Source organism: Lithobates pipiens, unplaced genomic scaffold, assembly GCF_037356315.1.
Source record: "Lithobates pipiens isolate NorthernLeopardFrog02 unplaced genomic scaffold, aLitPip1_a1.2 Scaffold_1, whole genome shotgun sequence".
NCBI classification, from domain to species: domain Eukaryota; kingdom Metazoa; phylum Chordata; class Amphibia; order Anura; family Ranidae; genus Lithobates; species Lithobates pipiens.
This window is the reverse complement of record NW_027507685.1, coordinates 74620830-74644004: the sequence shown is the minus strand read 5'-3', so window position 1 is coordinate 74644004 and position 23175 is coordinate 74620830. Positions and strand designations below refer to the sequence as shown.

The 23175-nt window shown below is 43.5% G+C and overlaps 1 protein-coding gene across 1 annotated transcript in view; it reads left to right on the top strand.

The window, feature by feature from the left end:
* Window positions 1-23175, top strand: part of SAE1 (SUMO1 activating enzyme subunit 1) — a 93895-nt gene that overhangs the window by 17587 nt on the left and 53133 nt on the right. Inside the window, exons 3-4 of the mRNA XM_077457355.1 lie at window positions 3353-3526; window positions 7782-7924. Of these exons, the coding sequence (XP_077313481.1) occupies window positions 3353-3526; window positions 7782-7924 (317 nt within the window). The remainder of the gene's footprint in view (window positions 1-3352; window positions 3527-7781; window positions 7925-23175) is intronic.

Here is a 23175-nt window from a genome sequence, read left to right as displayed (position 1 = left end):
TCATGGCTAGTGGGAGGGGCCTGCAGGGTGTTGACTAGGGTTGCGCCGATACGTTTTTTTTTTTTTTGTATTTTTTTTTTTTTTGTTATATCAGAGTACGAGACCCGATACTTTGCAGTGTAATTTGGATCAATACAACAAAATTGGTGCAAATCGCATGCGATTCGAACAGGAATACAGTGCGACATAGGTGTCCTTGTCCTACCGATGATGGCAAATTTTCGGCTGCTGGAGGTGCTCACAGGGCTGAAGAAGTTCCGGCAACCCATGGGTTTATGGCGCAAGTGATGTTAATTTTGGGAGAGGACCGCCTCTACATCTCCTCCAGCTCTGTGAGCACCTCCAGTGGTTGCGATTTACTATCATTGGCCGGATAGGGACACCTATGAAGACTAGGAATTTGGCCAGATATGTACTAACTTTTTTAATAAACTTTATTACACACGTGATTCAGACAGGAATTTCACCACATAACTGTTCAAATCGCATGCGATTTGCGCCCATTCGTTTTGTATTGACCCAAATAGCACCGCAAAGTTTTGGTATCGGGAGCATTTATGCGAGTACTGATACATGAATGCTTGATATCAGTGCATTTCTAGTGCTGACCATAACGTCTTGAAACCGGAAACTCTTCTGATGCCCACGTGTGATGCTGAGCCTCCATGATTGAAAGAACTGAAATCCAGTGAATGAATGGAATGGGCCAGGGACAGTAAGGGTAGAAAGTGCTAGATGATGAAAGTCCTTCAGCCAGGAAGTGATGGGGACTTGTCTACATTGCAATAGATTCAGTAGAACACAGAGAAGACGGGTAGAGTCTTTTAGACCCTGGATGTCTCATTAAAGAGACATTGTCTAAAAATTATCACATAGGGGGACTTCCTATGTGTTTGGGGGGGGGGGGGGGTTAAAGTAGAACTATGGGAACATTTCTTTATTTTATTTATATTTATTTTTTTGCCATCTGTTTTATTGTGGAAATTTCACTTCCTGTTCCACAGCCAAACAGGAAGTGAGAGGAAATCCCTGCAAATTAAGGGAATTTCTTGGGGACACCCCCCCCCCCCCCCAGGTCACCGGAAGGAGTGCCGCCCTTGGAATTGTCTCTTACTTTTCTGGGGATAACCCAAAATTTTCTTTTACTTTTGCTTTCAGTGATAATGGTAAACAAATAGAGGGTGAATCTCCCTAACGGGGACACGGACAGCAATAAAAATGGACAGGTGTTCTAATACATCCCCACTCTATCCAAAACAAGAGAAAGTATTCCCTATAGTTTTACTTTTGGCAAAATGGTTACATCCAAGCACATAAAACCCCTAGTCCCCCACCCCAATTTGATGCACCTCTGCATATACACACATAAATGTAAATGCATGCGTCTGGGCGCCTACATGTGAAAATGTAGATTCTAATGCACATGTTGCACTCTGAAGTGAGAGCAATAATTCTAGCACAAGACCTTTTCCGTATCGCTAAACTGATGACCCCCAGGGGGCTTTTAAAGTGTCGCCTATAAAAAATCTAGAGCACTGAAGCTTGTCATTTAATGGGCTCACGCAAATATAAGGTTTGACATGTTGGCATCTATTTACTTGCAGCCTCTTCTTTTATATTTTACTAAAAATGTGGGTAGTTCATTGCGTGCATTTGTCTTAGAATTGAATAACTTTGTGGTAGTGTCAAGTGACATAAATTGGAACTACCACTATTTTATTCCCCAGGGCAGTGATGGCGAACCTTGGCACTCCAGATGTGTTAAAACTACATTTCCCATGATGCGCTTGCAATCTGCAGTGTAGATGAGCATCATGGGAAACATAGTTCCAAAAGTGCCAAGGTTGGCCATCAATGCCCTTGGGTGTCAGATTTCGGAAAATATAAAATTTGGGGTTTTATGTAATCTTCAGGCCCAAAATATATATTTTTTTTTAAATGTCTGCAGAATTGCAAAAATAGCTCTGGCAGCCAAACGGTTAAAGCTGTATTAAATCTAAAACCAAAAATGTAATGTGTGAGATGCCTCCTACGATGTGCGCTTGTGCCATGGTCACGTCGCTCCAACTGATAGGGCATTATTCGATGGGGGCACTTCAACAGAACACCGGCATTTCCTGCCTAGCTCCTTCATTCATGGAACCCGCACTATGGTTACTAGGGTTTTAATTTTATTTTTACAATCTAAGCCTCAGGCTTGGGTTGGTTGCAGGTGAAGGAAGAGGGCAAAAGCCTCTCCATAATTTTTATTTTTTTTTCCCTTCTCATCCCGGTATCCCTTCACCTACCACCAGCCTTCAGATGGCTCCCCCATAGGGTGGTAGTCCCCCCCCCCCCCCCCTTTTTTTATTTATTTTTCCCCCTGGAGCGTTAGCCAAATCCGGGACCTTCGGCTAAAATTCACACTCTGGCCAGATGGAGTAATCGGGGCCGGAATGGCTGGCTGAGAGGCTGAGCCAGGTTCTGGGTGGATCTGGACCATATGGTCGTGATCTTTCCCCAGCCTAGACCGGCTCTTTGATGTCAGCCAACAGTGGGTTTCAGGAGTGCCTAACGAACTGCACTTCTGTGATCAATAAAAGTACAGCCAAATAATGAGCTTTGGTTGTATTTCTCCTTTAAAGCTGATGTCTGTCTCACAGCTGGAACCCAGCATTGTGTACTGGATGTAGCTTGACGTTACATGCAATGCATAGAGTGCTTCGAGCCATTGCACTTAGTGAAACTGTTTTTTTTTTTTTTTTTCTTCTTCCCTCTTAGTAACATGCATTTCAATTGTGTTCTGACCACCACAAGGTGGCAGTCACAATCTCCGTTCAGTTGATTTTTTTATTTATTTATTTTTTTTTTTCTTTTTATCCTCTTACTACAGGACAGTGTATCTGTATAATAAACCCTATGTGACCACTTTGCCTAACTTGACATAATTGCATATCTATGACTAAGCTAATATACTGTTTACTTTTTCCCAGCCTGCACTGGCCAGCCAGTGTGTTAAACCTAATGAGACCAGACACTGCAGCTGTAGTGCACGTGTGATTGTACCTGGCTAAGCAGAGAGATGGCCTGTTCTTTTTCCGGTCTCTATAGTTGTGAATCACCACTAGGCACACTGAAGAGGAGACTCCTGTTGGACTTAAAGCATTGTCTGGCTCTACAAATTTTTTTTTTTTTTATTTTTTTTTTTTTTTTTGTATTTTAGAGTTTGCATATGAGAAGCATATTAGGCTAGGTATGTGCACTTGTCCTTCTAAAAGGCTTTCCCATTTTCAGGATAAAAGTGGAAAAAATAACCTAATTCCTATATCTGTTTTACATAACGAATTTTTTTTTATTTATTTTTTTATTTAAGGTGTTAGAAGAAGACTCTCGGGCCCAGTTCCTAATACCAACAGGATCACTTGGTAGCAACAGAGCAGAGGCTTCTGAAAAGCGGGCTCAGAATCTCAACCCAAATGTCAAAGTGAAAGTGGACACAGAAAACGTTGAGGCTAAACCTCAGGACTACTTCAAGCAGTTTGATGCTGTGAGTATTTTTACTCACACCCCCCCCCCCCCCCCCCACCTCACCCCAAAAACCTATAAATGATATTTAATTCCTGGGTTGGTGTTGGCTGGTTGAATCAGTTGGCAGCGTTTTGTTCTTAGAGACCACAGTGACCAGATCTTGGATTTTGGTCTCCATGGCTAGGCTGTATCATGACATCAGTCCAAAGGTCTTGTGCAGTCTATGTGCTGATCTCATTGTTTTGATGCTTACTGTATGCAGCACAGACTACTACAGTGGATTTCTGCATTCCCAGTGGCCTTCGGATGTGGGATATAAAGGGTTAAATGTAACCAGTTAGACCAACGTGAGTTAAAAATATAAATTATAAAAAATTACTGGAGTTCAGCTGTAAAGATTGCTTAAAGCGGAGCTTCACCCTTTTTTACAACATTAGCTCAGATTGCAGTAATACATAAAAGCTGAACTTTTTTATTTTTTTGTACAGTACCTGTGTTTTGAAGATGTTCCTCTCTGCTTCCCGTCTGTCTATTCTGCGGATATGGGCGGGTATTGTGCGGCTATTTTGTAATTTCCTTTCAGTCTCACTGTCTTCTGGGATCTCGTGTCATTGTTCCCAGGAGACAGTGCGGAGGCCTGCCACGAAATCTCGCAGGATTTGAAAAGAAGTGACGTGGTTACATTTTATCTTCTGTTATTCATTATGTCCGCTGCCATCACAACGGGGCGGGACTTCCGCCGCCCGTGTGATGGCAACCTGAGCATGAGAAGGCACTCCTATTAAAGAATACTGCGCATGTGCGAGATCGGGGATCGAACGGGCGGTGCATGCTGGTCAGTCAGCACCGTATCCCGGAAGAGGATGCCTGTGGGCTTCACATGCCCACAGGCAAGATGAAAACGCTGAAGATGAAAATGTATAGGTTTCTTTTTTATAAGAAAACGGACATTATGAATCTTGGCAAACAAAAAAGTAAGTAGGACATTTTTAATTCATAATCGTTGTCGGTTAGCAAAAAATAAAATAAAAAAGGTTTATACTTTGGAACCCCGCTTTAAAGCGGAGGTCCACCCTAAAGTGGACCTTCCACTCATTGGAATCCTCCCTCCCCTCCGGCGCCACAATTGGCACCTTTCAGGGGGGAGGGGGGTGCAGTTACCTGGATAATCCAGGTAACTGCACCCACTTCCTGGATAGCTCTCTGCGGAAAGGGGCGTAGATCTATGCCCCTTTCCGAAAGTCCCCCGTTGCCTGCTGGGAAACACACAGATCCCAGAGGCAGCGGGTCCATCCTTATTGCGCAGCGCGATTCGCGCATGCGCAGTAGGGAATCGGGAAATGAAGCCGAAAGGCTCCACTTCCTGATTCCCATACCCAAGATGGCGGCGGCAGCACCCGAGTGATCGGGTTCGGGTGCCGACATCGTGGCCGCGCTGGACAGGTAAGTGTCCTTATTTTAAAAGTCAGCAGCTGCTGGCTTTAAAAAAAAAAAAAAAAAACGGCGGACTCCCGCTTTAAGAGGAAGGTCCCCTGGGATGTAATTTGACCATTCAGAAGTGGGTTTCACATACATTAACTATACCTAAAAATGTCCTCTGCAATCTGTCCTGCCTGCCCTATTTAAAATAAATAAATAAAAGTGAACAGCGGCTGCAGGGGAGAGGTCAGGAGTGGCAACAGTGGCTGGGCTATGGGTGAGTCTTGGAATTCCCAGCTGTTGAGTGCTCTCTGATACAGGGGAGCTGGAGTCGCAGGATCACTGGCCAGAGAGGGGAGGTGTGTGGGGTTGTTGTTTTTTTATTTTTATTTTTTAATTTTTTTTTGTGTTCCTCCTGCCTGGGTAGCCTATTAACCATTAAACACATGAGATTAATCGCCCCCTCCCTTTTTTTTTTTTTTCCACAAGTAACAGGATGTTTTGGGAGAGCATGACTTCAGTCTCTGGGGAGTATTCATGACCTCTGCAGTACAAGTGATCGGGGAAGTAATTGTTCCACAGTTGCTAATTTATTATTTTTTTCTCTGTTTTAAGTGAAAACAATAGTGTCTACACATTGTCGGCACAAAAGGAAGAATAGTTTCCCGAGGCCGTGCAGGAACGTGCTGTATGAGTGTTGACATGGGCGCCTTCATGGTATAAGCTGCTATTGCTGGTTCTGCCCAGTGCCAGTGTTTTGTGTCAATCAGGAAATATAGAGTAACAACAGGAAGCAGCTTCGCTGGGGGAAATGGTTTTTCTCTCTCCTAGCAGTAACTTTTTTTTCTTCCTTCATGTAGTAGCCATTGTGTTGTCGTGTTTTTATTTTTTTTCTCTCTCCTCTCGTGGGCCCTTTTGTACACACTTGGCATTGTGTCTCCTGTTTGAGACCCACTGAACTTTGACTACAGCAGTGCTTCTCAACTCCAGTCCTCAAGGTGCCGCCTGCAGGTCATGTTTTTAGAATTTCCTAAACACATGGTAACAGCTGTGGTAATTAAGACCCCTTTCACACTGAAGGCAGTTTTCAGGCATTTTAGTGCTAAAAATAGCACCTGAAAAATTCCTCCATGCCACCTCAGTGTGAACCTGAGCCTGAAAAGCGATTCAGAAGCGCCGCTACACGGGCGGTTTTAACTCTCTTCGGCCACTAGTGGGGGATAAAAGCGCTGCTAAAACTCAGTGCTTTACCACTGCCATGGCTGAGTGTGAGAGGGGTCTAAGGCAGTGAAACTGATCAAATCACCTGTGCAAAATGGAAAGCCTGAAAACATGACCTGTTGGGGTGCCTTGAGGACTGGAGTTGATTGTTGCGGGCAAAGACTTTTATTCTGTTTTTCTGACTGTCCTGTGTTTCCACATGCTAGCTAAAACTTGAAATCCTGCAAATATCGGAGGGCATTTCTATTTACCTTCCTTGTTTCACGCATCCAAATCACTGGATCCCATTGTTCAGAGATTTTTAGGCAGATAAGAGCTACAATGTTCGTGTTTGCTTAGCTTTTTGGCTAAAGCTGTACTTTAAATGCAAATTACAGTAGTTTGGGTCAGTTTCAGCGCACTCGCTCATGATCTTTGATCTACATATAAAGGATCTCTGAGGCCACACTTTCACACTGGGGCAGGGGCATTGCCGGTAAAGTGCCGCTTTTCGACTAACGGGGGTTCAAAGCGCCAAGGCGCTTTGCAGGCACTTTGGCAGCACTGGCCATTGATTTCAATGGCAGGGGTGGTTTAGGAGTGGTGTGTACACCGCTCCCGCACCGTCCCAAAGATGCTGCTTGCAGGACTTTTTTTTTTTTCTTCCCTGTCCTGCAAGTGTTACACCCCAGTGTGAAAGCACTAAGGCTTTCGCACTAGGGCTGCAGAAGAGGCAGTTTGCAGGCGCTATTTTTAGTGCAAAAAATGCCTGAAAAGGGATTTCCAGAGCACTATGGCTTTTCCACAGCTGTATTTAACACTTTGAAGCACTAAGCCATTAAAATTCTGCTTTGCATAACCCAAAATATTTTGGGTTACATAAGGAAGAAATATGTCTACTATTATGTACTAATATGATGCCATCACAATTTTGGCTGCACATAGTATCAATATTTTCACATTAACAATACACCATTAAACCACCTGTCTATAATTCATTGGCACTTTGGTAAGTTTTTTTTATGTAGTATATACAGCATGCATGATTGATGTTTCATATTCATATATACCTCTTATTATCTGATGCCATTTATTAAAATAAGCCTTATGTTACTATACAGTATATTATAACTTTTAACTACATGTACCTAATGAAAAAGGCTTTTGGGGGATGGTCCCCATCCCCTGTTTTTAATAAATTTTTTTTTTTTTTAACCTACTGTGACCAGAGCGGTATAGTGTTACCACAGTCAAACTGTACTACTCTGGGGAAGTTAATAGGATTTTAGTTTTTAGTGATGATTACACTTTTATAAGCAATCATTTTTTGGGGGGATGGGGGAACCATCCAACAAATGGGAACAAATTGTTTTATGTATCACTTGCATATGGTAGGTTCCAGGCAAACGCATGTTGTGTAATCATTCTTAATAGCAGGGCGGTCGGCTTACACACACTGCAGAATATCTTAAAGGAGGGAAACTATTCGCCCCAACCTCCCCCCCCCCCTTCCTCCTCCTAGTGGTGGTTGATCTAGAGGTCCCATCTAATTAGTTTCCCCCCCCCCCCCCCCTGTAAATGTTGAATAGCAGTCTTTTGGTCAGTGTCATCTAATGTCTTGCAGGTATTCAATTTTTTCCTCTTGTTGCTCCCAGGTATGTTTGAGCTGCTGCTCGAGAGACTTGCTCGTAAAAGTTGACCAGATCTGCCACCAGAACAGCATCAAGTTCTTTGCGGGAGATGTCTTTGGTTATCATGGATACATGTTTGCTGACCTGGGAGAACATGAATTTGTTGAGTAAGTTGATCTGTAGGCTGACTTTCATGGTATCTGCCTGCCCAGCTTTTTCAGTACCTGCACACATTGGATTTTGTGATGTTTGCATATGACACATTAGCCCTCAATCAGTTTTTTAACCACTTTAAGACCAGGCTTTTTCTGCCATTTTTTGTTTAAAATTGTAAATCAGTATTTATTTTCATACATCAGGGGACACAGAGCCACAGTAGTTGCTATGTGGGTTATAGGCCACCTTCAGGTGAGGGACACTGGCACATGCCCTAAGGCAGTGTTTCTCAATTCCAGTCCTCATGGCCCACTAACAGGTCATGTTTTCAGGATTTCCCTCAGATGAAACAGCTGGGGTAATTACTAAGGCAGTGAAACTGATCAAATCACCTGTGCTAAATAATGGAAAGCCTGAAAACATGACCTGTTAGTGGGCCATGAGGCCCCCCCAACTACTGGGAGTACCTCAGTTTTTTTTGCCAGTGTCTAAGGCGTTGGTCACGAGTTAAGATAAGCTGAGCTCCACTGGAGCAATTTTTGCTGGGGCTAGCCATGCTGACCGGATCCACTCAGTGTCTTATTTTGGGCCAAATTGAATGGTACCTGGCCCTCGTATCAGAAGAAACAAGGTTTTTCGAGGCAATAAAAGAGACCAAAGGAGGAAAGAGTCCAGGGCCTGATGGCTATACAATAGAATATCTAAAAAAGTTTGGAGACATACTAGCCCCAATTTTATGTGCATATTATAATGGACTAGGTACAAAATATGGACTGAGCGAGGAGGCCTCCACTGCGACAATCTCCACGATATTGAAAGAGGGAAAAGAGAATACAATATGCTCAAACTATAGACCGATCTCACTACTCAATACGGACATTAAATTGTTCGCAAAAATATTGGCCGCTAGAATAAAGAAGTTAATGCCTAGCTTAGTCCATGCAGATCAGGTGGGATTCATTGAGGGGCGAGAAGGAAAAGATAATGGAGTAAGGTCATTATTACTGCTTCAGAGGATGAAGGAGAGTAGAATCCCCAGTCTACTCCTATCAATAGATGCTGAGAAAGCTTTTGACCGAGTAGACTGGGGATTCATGATGGGTACCCTAAGGGGAATGGGGTTTGGTCCCAAAATTTTGAAGTGGATAAAGGCACTATATAACAGCCCCAAGGCAGTGGTAAGAGTTAATGGGGTACTATCAACAGCCTTCAGAATGAACAATGGGACTAGACAGGGGTGTCCGCTGTCCCCCCTATTGTTCGTTCTGGCATTGGAGCCACTCCTGGAGACGATAAGGAGAAACCCAGATATAAAGGGGGTTGAGATAGAGGGGGAAATACATAAGACAGCCGCATTCGCGGATGATATTCTGTTTTATGTATCCAGCCCACGAATCTCCATGCCAAACTTGTTAAAGGCTTTACAGGAATACGGAGAATTATCTAACTTTAAAATCAACCCAAGCAAGTCAGAAATCTTAAACGTAAATATAAATCCGAGAGAAGAACTTGACATTAAGAGAGAATTCCCATTTCTATGGCAAAAGGAAATTAAATATTTAGGGATTAAACTGACTGCATCAATAGAAAAAATGTACCTAATAAACTATATCCCCCTTCTAGAAGAATTGAGAGAAGAAATAAGGAGAATGAGAACAAAGCCCCTGTCATGGTTAGGAAGAATTAATGCCTTAAAAATGATTATTCAACCTAAAATCCTTTATAAATTTCAGCTATTACCAATATATATCCCCCCCCTATATTTTAAAATGATAAATTCTTTAATTTCTAAATTTATCTGGAACAACAAGAAACCTAGAATCCCACTGAAGACTTTGCAAAAGGGAAAAGACGAGGGGGGTCTGAATGTCCCAGACTTTAGAAAATATTACGAAGCAGCAGTGTTAACACGGGTGGTGGAATGGGCAAAATTAGAAAGTAAAAAAAGATGGGGAAAAATAGAACACAGTTTATCAGGCACAAATTTAGGTAGAGAAATCTGGACTCCTTTAAAATATAGATCACTAGGGAAGACAACACCTTTGGTCACAAAAAATGTGTTTAGAGTATGGGAGGGAATACACAAACATAATAAGTGGAAATATAATTCCCCTTTAATTTATTTAAAAGATAATGATTTTTTTGCACCTGGTAAAAGTACAATAGGAGGGAAATGGATAAAACAAGATAATATGCAATTACAACACATAATTAAAGAGGGGAAATTGAAAACACTAGCAATATTACAGAAAGAAAATGATTGGATGGATTTGAATGAGTGGCGATACCTGCAGCTTAGACATTTCGTCTCAAGACTACCACAACCGCTTAGAGATGGAGAAAATTTGACTGCCTTGGAGCGGATATGTGAGGGGAAATCCCCAAGAGCAGGTATTGCCCAGCTTTATAAGGTCTTGAGACGGGAATGTGAAGCGGAGGTACCAACTTTCATTCAAAAATGGGAAGAAGAGATAGGAGCACGGGGTGAAAACCAAAATATAGAAAAAATATTGAAGATGGTGCACAGATCCACGGAAAATAGTAAGATGATAGAAACAAATTATAAAATTTTAGTAAGATGGTATAGGACCCCAGATATAATGGCAAAGTACCAGGCGGGACAATCTGGGAAATGTTGGAGGAATTGTGGACAAACGGGAAGTTTGGCCCATATATGGTGGGATTGTCCCAAGATTAAAGAATATTGGAGAGAAATAATAAGATATATAGAAGTAATAGCTAAAATACAGTTACCTGAGAACCCATGGTTATGCCTATTCCATGCAGTAGATACCCCAATTAAGGAGTATAGGAATTCCCTCACAAGCTCATTAATAAACGTGGCAAAAAGCCTGATTCCGAAAAAATGGAAAGAAATAGAAGCACCCAAAGTAAAGGAATGGCTAGGAAAAGTTGAGGAAATGTATAGTATTGAAGGGCTGGGAATGGAGGAAGAAAGAGAAAGAAAGAGATTCCATGTGAAATGGAAATACTGGAAAATCTTTAGACAATCTATGATTTTTAACGAGGTAATGGGTCGGTAGGGGTGGGGAGAGGGGTGGGAGGGAAATATTCTAGAAGAACTCGAGAAGTAAAGAAAGAAAACCAGGATAATGTGAAAAATTTAAGGGCATGAATGTATTTTGGTCCTATGGTTTTCTTTTATAATACTTGATTATGTTTTGTACGCAACTTAAATGAAAAATTTAAATAAAGAATAAAAAAAAAAAAAAAAGAAGAAACAAGGTTTTGCCTGTGAATGCTTCTCTTTTTAGAGAGCTGGACCCTGGGATCCAGTACTTTTTGGTAGTGAGGCCATAACGTTTTTTTAACTGGCAGGGGGTGCTGTTGCAGGTCCAGGATTGTGTTTTCTCTAGGGTCCACTGCTCCTGAAGGTTTAACGGAACCCACCGTCCTCATACTGAGGTGCAGGGGATCAGGAAGTTCTTCCCAAAGATCAGGAAGATGCTGATATCTCCTCTTCGAGGATCCTAATATACAGTGCCTTGCGAAAGTATTCGCCCCCCTTGAACTTTTCAACCTTTTGCCACATTTCAGACTTCAAACATCAAGATATAAAATTTTAATTTTTTGTGAAGAATCACCAACAAGTGGGACACAGTTGTGAAGTGGAATGAAATCTATTGGATATTTTAAACTTTTTTTAGCAAATAAACTGAAAAGTTGTGTGTGCAAAATTATTCGGCCCCTTTAATTTCAGTGCAGCAAACTCGCTCCAGAAGTTCAGCGAGGATCTCTGATCAAATGTTGTCCTAAATGACTGGTGATAGAGTCCACCTGTGTGTAATCAAGTCTCTGTATAAATGCACCTGCTCTGTGATAGTCTCAGGGTTCTGTTGAAAGCGCAGAGAGAATCATGAAGACCAAGGAACACACCAGGCAGGTCCGTAATACTGTTGTGGAGAAGTTTAAAGCCGGATTTGGCTACAAAAAGATTTCCGAAGCTTTAAACATCCCAAGGAGCGCTGTGCAAGCGATCATTTTGAAATGGAAGGAGTATCAGACCACTGCAAATCTACCAAGACCTGGCCGTCCCTCTAAACTTTCAGCTCAGACAAGAAGACTGATCAGAGATGCAGCCAAGAGGCCCATGATCACGCTGGATGAACTGCAGAGAACTACAGCTGAGGTGGGAGAGTCTGTCCATAGGACAACAATCAGTCGTACACTGCACAAATCTGGCCTTTATGGAAAAGTGGCAAGAAGAAAGCCATTTCTCAAAGATATCCATAAAAAGTCTCGTCTAAAGTTTGCCACAAGCCACCTGGGAGACACACCAAACATGTGGAAGAAGGTGCTCTGGTCAGATGAAACCAAAATCAAACTTTTTGCCCACAATGCAAAACGATATGTTTGGCATAAAAGCAACACAGCTCATCACCCTCAACACACCATCCCCACTGTCAAACATGGTGGTGGCAGCATCATTGTTTGGGCCTGCTTTTCTTCAGCAGGGACAGGGAAGATGGTTAAAATTGAGGGGAAGATGGATGCAGCCAAATACAGGACCATTCTGGATGAAAACCTGTTGGAGTCTGCAAAAGACCTGAAACGGGGACGGAGATTTATCTTCCAACAAAACAATGATCCCAAACATACAGCAAAATCTACAAAGGAATGGTTCACAAATAAACGTATCCAGGTGTTAGAATGGCCAAGTCAAAGTCCAGACCTGAATCCAATGGAGAATCTGTGGAAAGAGCTGAAAACTGCTGTTCACAAACGCTCTCCATCCAACCTCACTGAGCTCGAGCTGTTTTGCAAGGAAGGATGGGCAAGAATTTCAGTCTCTCAATGTGCAAAACTGATAGAGAAATTCCCCAAGCGACTTGCAGCTGTAATCGCAGCAAAAGGTGGCTCTACAAAGTATTAACGCAAGGGGGCCGAATAATTTTGCACGCCCCACTTTTCATTTTTTTATTAGTTAAAGTTTCAAAAATCCAATAGATTTCGTTCCACTTCACAATTGTGTCCCACTTGTTGGTGATTCTTCACAAAAAATAAAAATGTTATATCTTTGTTTTGAAGCCTGAAATGTGGCAAAAGGTTGAAAAGTTCAAGGGGGCCGAATACTTTCGCAAGGCACTGTAGAGGGTGTAGTCTCGCAAGAAGGTTTGTTGGCACACCTGTTGCACAATCTATTGAGCCCACACACCTCTGGTTTGGGATCGCTAAAGCCTCCCCCATCTGGGGATGCCTTTCCTATCCATTCATGGGTAAAAAAGCTGAGGTATTCTGAATGGGAACACTCGGATAAGCAGTTTTTTTTTTTTTCTCTAAAAAAAAAGTGTTCTACACTATATCCTATGGAGGAGGAATTCTATAAGAAATGGGGGGTGGGTTCCTACTGCATTTTCTTTTCTTAAAGGGTTCCCATTTGTGTTTGTGGATTACTTGCCTTTTTTAAGAGGCAACTTCCACATCCCAGTGTCTTTCAGGCCTGAAGTGCGTCCTGCCATGGTGGAATTAGGTGAGAATTGGCGGGAGAGCTGCATCCTAAAATTCTGCTCTCTGCATCAGGTGCACCAAAATGGAAAATTGGATGATGCATTTACTGTGATGTGGCAAGATAGAACCGGAAGTGGCGTTGCATAAGTCCGGAGGCTGGATTTCCTTTTCTGGGCTGGCCACGTTAGGCTTTGTATGGAGTATAGTGCAGGTTTCTGGCCTGGCGGCACTGCATTGCTGGGTCGGCACTTCATTATAGTGTTCCTCGCCAAGCTTGGCAGTGGGGGAACACTGAGGACATCCGCACATATGGAGCACCCGCTCAAGCTGATCCAGTGGCTGCATCCAGTTCAGTGTAACCCTCAAGGTATGTGCCACTCATAATGCTATGGATGATAGCCATTAGGGCTGGTGGTATTTGTTTGTACCTTATTCAGTAAAAGTTTGACCTTCTATGCTTTTGCTCTGTTTTCTCCTAGACTTTAAGTAAGTGTTGGAACTGTAGGTCCAGGCTGCCTGATTGCTAAGAGCTAATGGCAGGGCCTGAATCTGTTGCCTCCTTTATAGGGGCAGGTTTAGATCCTTTCACTTCAAAGTAGCTGTTAGTTTTGCTAGGTTTCTCTTTCTGGTTGTAGAAACTGAGTTTTTAAAAACTGTCTATACTTCTGAGCAGATTGAGGCCTTGACTTCCACGTATATTGCTAGGAATCTAGAGGTTTGGATCCAGAGGATGGATGGCTTATTTTCCTTTGACTTTCCTGTTGAGGTCAGAGAATCTTTCCCCCTTGTCGCCCAATCTGTAGCACTTCTGAGTCCTGGGAGGGGGACCTAGAATCTAAAAATTTCTCATTTGTTCATTGACAGACCGCTTCCTTATTCAGAACCATAGGATTATATTGCCTCCTACAGGAGCAAGACACTAGGCAGAAAAAAAAAATACTCGGCTACACCCATGGGCAGTCCTAGGTGACATAAACCCCCCCCCCCCCTCTCTGCTATATGCATTCAGTTTTTTTATCTGCCTAGTAAGGAATAAAGACCTAGTTCCCTACTGGGATCTGTAATCCTAACAATTTTTTTTCTTTTTTTTTTCCCTGGATTTTTTTTCCAGCGAGATCTGCAATCAGCTGCCGGACTGGGTGACCAGCTGGATGTTTGATCCAGTGGTCTCCACAGTCTGGCCAGAGAGCTACAAGCTAGCTCGGCCGCGACGTAGCCCCACAGCACAGGGGTTGGCCCAGCGAGTTAAACATCTCATGAGGTCGCATATGACCGGGTCTCAGCTTGAGTCGTAGTGTCCCTCATGGCTGACAGCCCCCCACACACACTTCGTTGGCAAGGAGGTTTTGTCTGGAGCAGTGCCTGCCTGGTCCTGGTATGGTGAGTAAATGCGCCCCCCCTTCCTGGGGTGAATGATCCCTGGAGGTCCCTTGTGGGGTCCCTTCCTCTCTGCTGCAGGCTGTGGGGTGTCCTGATGTTCCGGTGCCACTACCGGCACGGGGGGGGTCTCTTCCCTATCCCCCCCGCCTTCCTCTGCTTCATCTGTCTCATCAGATCCTGAATCTGATTCGGTTGCCGTGGACCCTGCGAGGTCTGCAGCCGCGCTCCTAGATTTTTCAGACAGTGAGAATGCCCTGCCATTCCTTTGCCCTGGTGGCTGCTCACGAGAAGGCGCTGGTGGATGCACTGATTGCATCTGTGCGGGAAACTTTAAAAATGGAGGCTGCAGCCATGGCTGCGGTGAAGGTGCTGGTCCCTTTTTGGCACACGCTTTTCGTCTCACGTGGCAAGTGTTCCTGTATCCCTCCTTTTTTTTTTTTTTTGCCATCCAAAACATCACTTTGCGGTCCCAAAGTGCTTTGCTGTGCGTTCTCCTTTTGAGGAGAGTCTTAAAGAAGTCTAAGACTCCACCTGTGGTGGATCCTCTGCTCTCTCTATTTGAACGAAGCCACCATGATTCCGGTTGAAGACTCTCTAGCTTTTAAAGATCCAGCTGACAGGAAGGCAGAGTCTCTGAGCTGCACTATGTTCACTATTGTGGGTTCGGTGCTTCAGCCGGTCCTGGCCATTGCCCTAGTGTCTCAAATGCTGACAGACTGGGCGAAGCTGTTGTGCCGTGACCTGTAGGGTGATCAGTTTACGCCTGCCTTCACTGAATTGGTGGACCAGCAGGTCCAGGGGCTGCAGTTTGTCTGTGATGCCTCTTTGGACGCAGCTTCCTTGCTTTCTAAGCTGCCTGTTTCAGCGGTAGTGGGTATTGTGGCTGAAGTGTTTGACTGCGGACCGGATATAGAGATATATGTTTGGGGCCACTCTGGATGATATTAAGAGTGTCACGAGGGAAAGAGTACTTTTTTTTTCGACAGTCAAAAAAGGGGAAGGAGCCATGTCGCAAGCATGCTCCTCCTTAGCACAGTTTTTTTTATTTTTTTTCCCCATCCCCCTGAGTCCACTGATAAAGGCTCAGTCTTTCAAGCCTCCAGGAGGTTCCAAGCGACCCTGGTCAGGCAAACGGACAGCGAGGTTCTCCCCTCCTCTAGATAAGGCTCCTTCGGCGTGGAGGGGGGGGGGGGTGACAAAAAAACGAAAATTTTGAATAAAGTTTCTTCTGTCAGCAAATTTTGTAAAGTAATTTTACTCCTTTGATGTGCACTGATGAGGCGGCAGTGGTGGGACGCCGATGAAGCAGCACTGGCGGTGTTTTCCTGTAATCGGGGCATTGATCAGTGCCCTGATTACCTGCCCAGGTCTCCTCTGCCAATGAGACCTGGGCATTCTTTGTCACACACTGTGTGAGGCGAGGAGAGCCGATTCACAGCACTAACATATTTACATGTGACTGGCTGATTAGACACAGCCCATCACGATTAAAGAGCTGCGGCCATGGCTCTTTACAGAGATTGAGGTTGCGCCGTGTCCTAGCAACCGATAGTGGCTGTTCTGTGTTGCAATTATGACATCCTCCCAGAATGAGAGCCGCACCGTCCCTTCGTCATTTGACAGTGGGCAGGCGGCAAGCAGTTAAGGTAGTTAAGCGCAAGTGACGTTTGCATCATCCAATGATACGAAGTCGAGTGTGGGCCATCATTCCCTCACGTGACTTCCTGCCATTGAGGGGACAAAATTGGATCGTCTCCACCTCTACCGACTGCTCCGTTAATCTGTGGAGATGACCAGAAGGACATGGCGGGAGGGGGGGTGGGCAGCTCTCCCGCAGCCGATAAAAGTGATCTCGCTGCAAATCCGCCACAGAGACCACTTTTATCTTAAAGCGGACCGATATATCCAGGGGTTATGGCAGTTATCTGCTGTTTAAGTGCAGTAAACGGAAAGTTAGGACCCCCTCGCATTTCTAACAGATCAGCAGTTATTTTTATGTTCAGCAGGTATTTTTCTGTACTTGTAGTGTTCTATTAAAGTGGTAAACTTGGAGAATACCCTTTTTGCTTTCAGTATGACCACCATCCATGTAAAGTGTCCGGATTTAGAAGCCAGCCACTAGGCCTGAACCCTGTCGTAGCACCCAAGGAGTGAAATCACTGCTTCCCCTAGTGTCTGGCAATAAGGCTTTTATTCCTGGCTGAGATTAAGGCCCAGCAGGGCAATGCTGGCAAGGTGAGAATCAGTGGGTTGGGAAACTGCAAAACTTTGCCCTGAATGGACAAGGTGATGTGTTTAACCACTTCAATATTGGACACTTTCACCCCTTCTTGCCAGGCTATATTTTCAGATTTTAGCGCTGCCACATTTTGAATGACCGTAACTCAGTCATGCAGCACTGTACCCAAATTCAATTTTGTGAGACTGATAAAACTTTTTTTCTGGTGATTATTTTATTACCACTGTTTGTTTTTTTGGTAAATTAGGCCACAATGTTTTCTGGTACATTTCTTTGGTAAAAATAACCCAAATCAGTGTATGTTAGTCTAAAAACGATGGTGTTAATATTTCAAAATCAGTCCCGATGTAATAACCCATCTCAGTTCTTGAGGCCCATAAATGAAAGTATATATTTACATACTCCCCCCCCTCCCCTATTTTTCTTAACTTTTTTACATATTGTGACCAGAGCAGTATACTGTTACCATAGTGACACTGTACTACTCTGAGGAAGTGATTAGGATTTTTTTTTTTTTTTTTTTTTTACACATGATGCTCGGTTATAAGCATCATGGGGTGTTTTTTTTTTTTTTTTTTTTTTTTTTTTATGGTATCCATTCATCCAGTCTGTACCATTGTGAAACTGGGATTGGCCACAGCTATTACATGGTTCAGCTGCACTGTGATTGGCCCTATCTCTAATATGTGATCAGTCATAGTAATCGACACAATAGTGTACAACGAATGGCTGTGCATGAAAACCATTCAGTGTGTTCTGCTGTGATTGGTCACAGTGATCACATGGTACCAGCAGGGGCTCGTTGCAAAGATCTGTCATCTGCTGTCTGGTGGACACAGTAGGTGACAGATTGTGCTGCAGCACAGCCCCCAGGGCACGCACAAAGTATGATTCTGGGAGGACATTCTATGGGAGAGCTCCCACTCTGCTGTCATTTTGACAATAGTCCAGGTGAAAACAGTTTATTACTATACTGACCCATTACTTATGCAGCTCAAGCACTATGCAGAATTATCCCTAATGTGCGTATGCATGTGCTCTTTGAAAAGATTTAATAGAACGTTTGTTTCCGGTTAACTGTTTAAACACGACCAACTCCTTTGGGGACACTATTTGCTTTCACCCAGAGCTACTTTGCCCTCTTTGTTGAGAGGCAGCCATGACATAGAAGTACATTGAAGGCAAATTGACTCATTCTGCTTTTTCCAAATAAAGCCAAACAGTGCTAGTCTAGGAGCCAAGACTCTATCAAAGCTAGACGGAAGATGTAAACCTAAAATCCTATTTAATGAGCTATTGTGTATAATAATTTTTTTATTTTTATTTTTTTATGCGTTTTGAGCTTCTTATTTTTAGATAGGAGTACAGGGGAACCATACAATTCTAAGGCCGCGTACACACGGACGGACTGTCTGCCCAACTTAGTCCGCTGAACAGTGTTTCAGCGGACAATCCGCTCGTGTGTGGGCTTCAGCTGACTTTTTCAGCGGACAGTCTGACGAACAAAGTCTTACAGAATTTCCGTAAGACAGTCCTTTGAAACTTGGTTTTGTCCGTCCAAACTTGGTTTCAGCGGACAGTCCGCTCGTGTGTAGGCAAGTTGGACGGACTAAGTATGGCGCATGCTCAGAAAGGGTTTACACGGCCGAAGGTTGCATTGCAGTGTATTGGACGTCGTTTTTCTAGTGCCGTCGTACGTGCTGTACACGTCATCACGCACGCTTTCAGCGGACTGTCTGCTCATCGTGTGTGGTCAAGTCCGTTCATGCTAATTTTGAACGGACTGTCTGTCGGATTGTCTGCCGAACTTAGTTGGGCAGACAATCCGCCCGTGTGTACGCGGCCTAAGTGATGAGGTTTTACCTCTGACAGCGATTTGTCTAAGTCAAGTGCCATGATGCGATAGGCTTTGAGCTATTGCCCGGCTTCACCTTCCCTTGTGATTACTGACACCTTAACAACAAATATGTTCTTGCTAATTTATTCCAATTTGCATCATTATAACACGTTGTGTGAACCACATGTTCATTTCTAAACGTGAAGGTTAGAACTTGAGTGTTCTATACATTGAGTTGGTTGCAAAATTTAACATGTTGGTGACTTTTTTTGTTAGGACAGACCTGTGTTTTATGTAAAGCTGGCAATTTTGATGCTTGTAAACCTCAGCACACATGCCTGACTGCTAGAGGGCTGGAAGTGGAAGGGTACATACACTCACCGGCCACTTTATTGGGTACACCTGTTCAGTTCCTTGGTAACACAAATTACTAATCAGACAATCACATGGCAGCAACTCAATGCATTTAGGCATCTAAATGTGGTGAAGATGACTTGCTGAAGTTCAAACCGAGCATCAGAATGGGAAAGAAAGGGAACTTAAGTGACTTTGAATGTGGCATGGTTGTTGGTGCCAAATGGACTGGTCTTGAGTATTTAAAAAAACTGCTGATCTGGGATTTTCACGCACAGTTAACTCTAGGGTTTACAGAGAGTGGCTCAAAAAAGAGAAAATATCCAGTGAGCAGCAGTTGTGTGGAGGAAAATGCCTTGAGGTAAGAGGAGAAAGGGCAGACTGGTTCAAGATTAAGGCAACAGTACATCAAATAACTCGTTACAAGCAAGGTATGCAGAGCACCATCTCTAAAAGAAACAACACATCGAACCTTGAAGCAGATGGGTTACAGCAGCAGAAGACCACACTGGGTTGCCGCTCCTGTCAGCTAAGAACAGAAAACTGAGGTTACAATTCATGCAGGATCACCAAAATTAGACAACAGAAGATTGGCAATATGTTGCCGGAGTCTTGATTTCAGATGGTAGGGCCAGACTTTGGTGTAAAAAGTAGAGGCCAGCCGATATTTGCAGTTTTTTAATTAATTGGCATCGGCCGATTGTGCTGATAAAAAGGCCGATTTAGAACAGCGTGACTTGGAAAGACTTCTGTAATAGAAGTCAGTGTAAGTTGCCTGAGTCGTCATAGAAACGACTTGTCTCCTCTCTGGGCAGGCTGCCAAGAAAAGAACAAAGTGATACAATGTTTCTTCTTCAATGGGCTGAACTTCCTGTGTAGAAGTTCTCAGTTTAACCATTTAAAGACTAAATCTTTTCTGACACTTGTTGCTTACAAGTAAAAATCCTGTATTTTCTGCCAGAAAATCACTTAGACCCCCCAAAAATTATATATATATTTTTTTTAGCAGAGATCCTAGGGAATAAAATAGCGGTTGTTGCAATATTTTATGTCACACGGCATTTGCACAGAGGTCTTTAAAATGCATTTTTTTGGGGAAAAAAATACACTATTTAAAAAAAAAAAAAAATTTAAAACAGTAAAGTTAGCCCATTTTTTTTTTTCGTCCAAAAGTTTTGATGACCGTTTTTTTTTTTTTAATCTAAATCATACATACAAGTAAAACGATTGCATGTTTGTTTTGTTTAATAAATGTTTAAATGTAAGAAGTTTTCTGTATCACTTATGAAGGCTGCTTTCACATTGGAGCGGGCAGGCGTTGATGGTAAAACGCTGCAAGTTTTAGCGGCGCTATTTGGCTGCTAGTGGGGCACATAAAACCCAGCTAGCGGCCGAGGAAGGTTAAATGCGCCCGTGAAGCACCGCTGCCAAATCGCATTGCATGCGCTTCGGCAGTGGTGCCCATTCATATCAATGGGCAGGAGTGGTGGGGGAGGGGTATACACCACTCCAAACGTGCTGCTTGCAGGACTTTTTTTAAGATCCTGCCAGCGCATCGCCTTAGTGCCCGTGTTCACACTACCGCGACTTGTCAGGTGACTTAGTCGCCTGACAAGTTGCGCTCCGTTCTGTACTATGGAACCGTTCTAATAGGAGCGACTCAAGTCGCTCCGACTTAGAAAAAGCTTCCTGTACTATTTTTGGGGCGACTTCAGGCGACTTGCATTGACTTCTATACAGTCGTCGTTTTGCAAGTCGCTGCTGAAGTCGTGTGCAGGTCGCGTCTGTGAGTCGCACAGCAAGTCGTGTCGCCTCTGTGTGAACGGGCACTCAGTGTGAAAGCACTCTGTCTTTCACACAGACTGCAGGGGAGCCGTTTTGCAGGCACTTTACAGGCGCTATTTTTAGCCCAAAAGCGCCTGAAAAATGTCCCAGTGGGAAAGGTGTGTTAGATTTTATGAGATCAAGGAGGATTAAAAAAAAAAAAAATCGGCCTAACAGATCGGCCCAAAAAAATCGGCATCAGATATCGGCTATCGGCCGCCATGATTTCTAAATATCGGCATCGGCCAGAGAAAAACCCATATCGGTCGACCTCTAGTAAAAAGCATGGATCCATCCTGCCTTGTATCAATGGTTCAGGCTGGTGGTAGTGGTGGGGTAATGGTGTGGGGGGATATATTGGCACACTTTGGGCCCCTTGTTAACAACTGAGCATTGTTTAACCACATGCCGATGTACATCGGTAGAATGACACGAACAGGCAAGTGGGCATACAGGTACGTCCCTTTAAAATTTGCCGCTGTGCCATCGCATGCGCATCGGCGCACGCCGGTCGGAACCTCCATGAGTCTGATCACGGGTCCCGCGGACTCGATCGCCGCGGGGATACCCGCGATTGCCTCACAGGGAGGAAGAACGGGGAGATTCTAAAGTAAACTAGCATCTCCCCATTCTGCCTAGTGACAGTGTCACTGATCTCTGCTCCCTTTGATCAGGAGCAGAGATCAGTGACGTGTCAGACAACCACCTAGTGGTTAACCCCTTCACTGCCAGTGTCATTTGCACAGGAATCGGTGCATTTGTATAGCACTGATTGCTGTATAAATGACAATGGTCCCAAAAATGTCCGCTGTGTCCGCCATAATGTCGCAGTCATGAGAAAAATCGCTGATCGCCGCCATTACTAGTAAAAAAATAAATAAAAATGGCATAAAACTATCCCCTATTTTGTAAACGCTGTAACTTTTGCGCAAACCAAGCAATAAACGCTTATTACGATTTTTTTTTCTTTCTTTCTCTTTTTCTTTTTCTTTTTTTTCCAAAAATATGTAGAAGAATACGTATCGGCCTAAACTGAGGTTTTGCATATTTTTGGGGGATATTTATTATAGCAAAATGTAAAAAATGCTTTTTTTTTTTTTTTTCAAAATGATCGCTTTTTTTTTTGTTCATAGCGCAAAAAATAAAATCGCAGGGGTGGTCAAATGCCACCAAAAAAGCTCTATTTGTGGGGAAAAGACATACATTTTTTGAGAGCCACGTCGCATGACTGCGCAATTGTCAGTTAAAGCGTTGCAGTGCCGAATCGCAAAAAAGTGGTCTGGTCTTTGGCCTGTAAAATGGTCTACCCCAAGTATTGTCTGACGATGTCCACCCCTTTATGACTACGGGTGTACCCATCTTCTGATGACTCCTTCCAGCAGCATAATGCACCGTGTCACAAAGCTCAAATCATCTCACCACTGGTTTCTTGAACATGACAATGAGGTCACTGTACTCCAATGGCCTCCACAGTCACCAGATCTCATCCAATAGAGCATCTTTGGGATGTGTTGGAACGGGAGATTGTCGTCATGGATGTACAGTTGAAAACTGCAGCAACTGTGTGATGCTATCATGTCAATATGGACCAAAATTTGAGGAATGTTTCCAACACCTTGTTGAATCTATTCACTTCCTGTTCATAGGATAATAAAGGTGATGGTTAGACTGGACTTAGTTTGAGGTTGGGATTATTGGCTGTAAAGTTGAGCTAATGGACTCATTGGTTATAAATGAAACCAGAAAAGGAGGGTGCACAGAATAAGCTTTTTTTTTGATACGAAATCGCCAAACATTTTGTGGTGTCAACTGTTAGGAAATACAGTATCTCACAAAAGTTAGCACACCCCTCACATTTTTGTAACACTGAAGAAATGACACTTTGCTACAATGTAAAGTGATGGTTGTACAGTTTGTATAACAGTGTAAATTTGCTGTCTCCTCCAAAATAACTCGATGCACAGCCATTAATGTCTACACTGCTGGCAACAAAAGTGAGTACACCCCTAAGTAAAAATGTCCAAATTGGGCCCAAAGTGTGAATGTTTTGTGTGGCCACCATGATTTTCCAGCACTGCCTTAACCCTCTTGGGCATGGAGTTCACCAGAGCTTCACAGGTTGCCACTGGAGTCCTCTTCCACTCCTCCATGATAACATC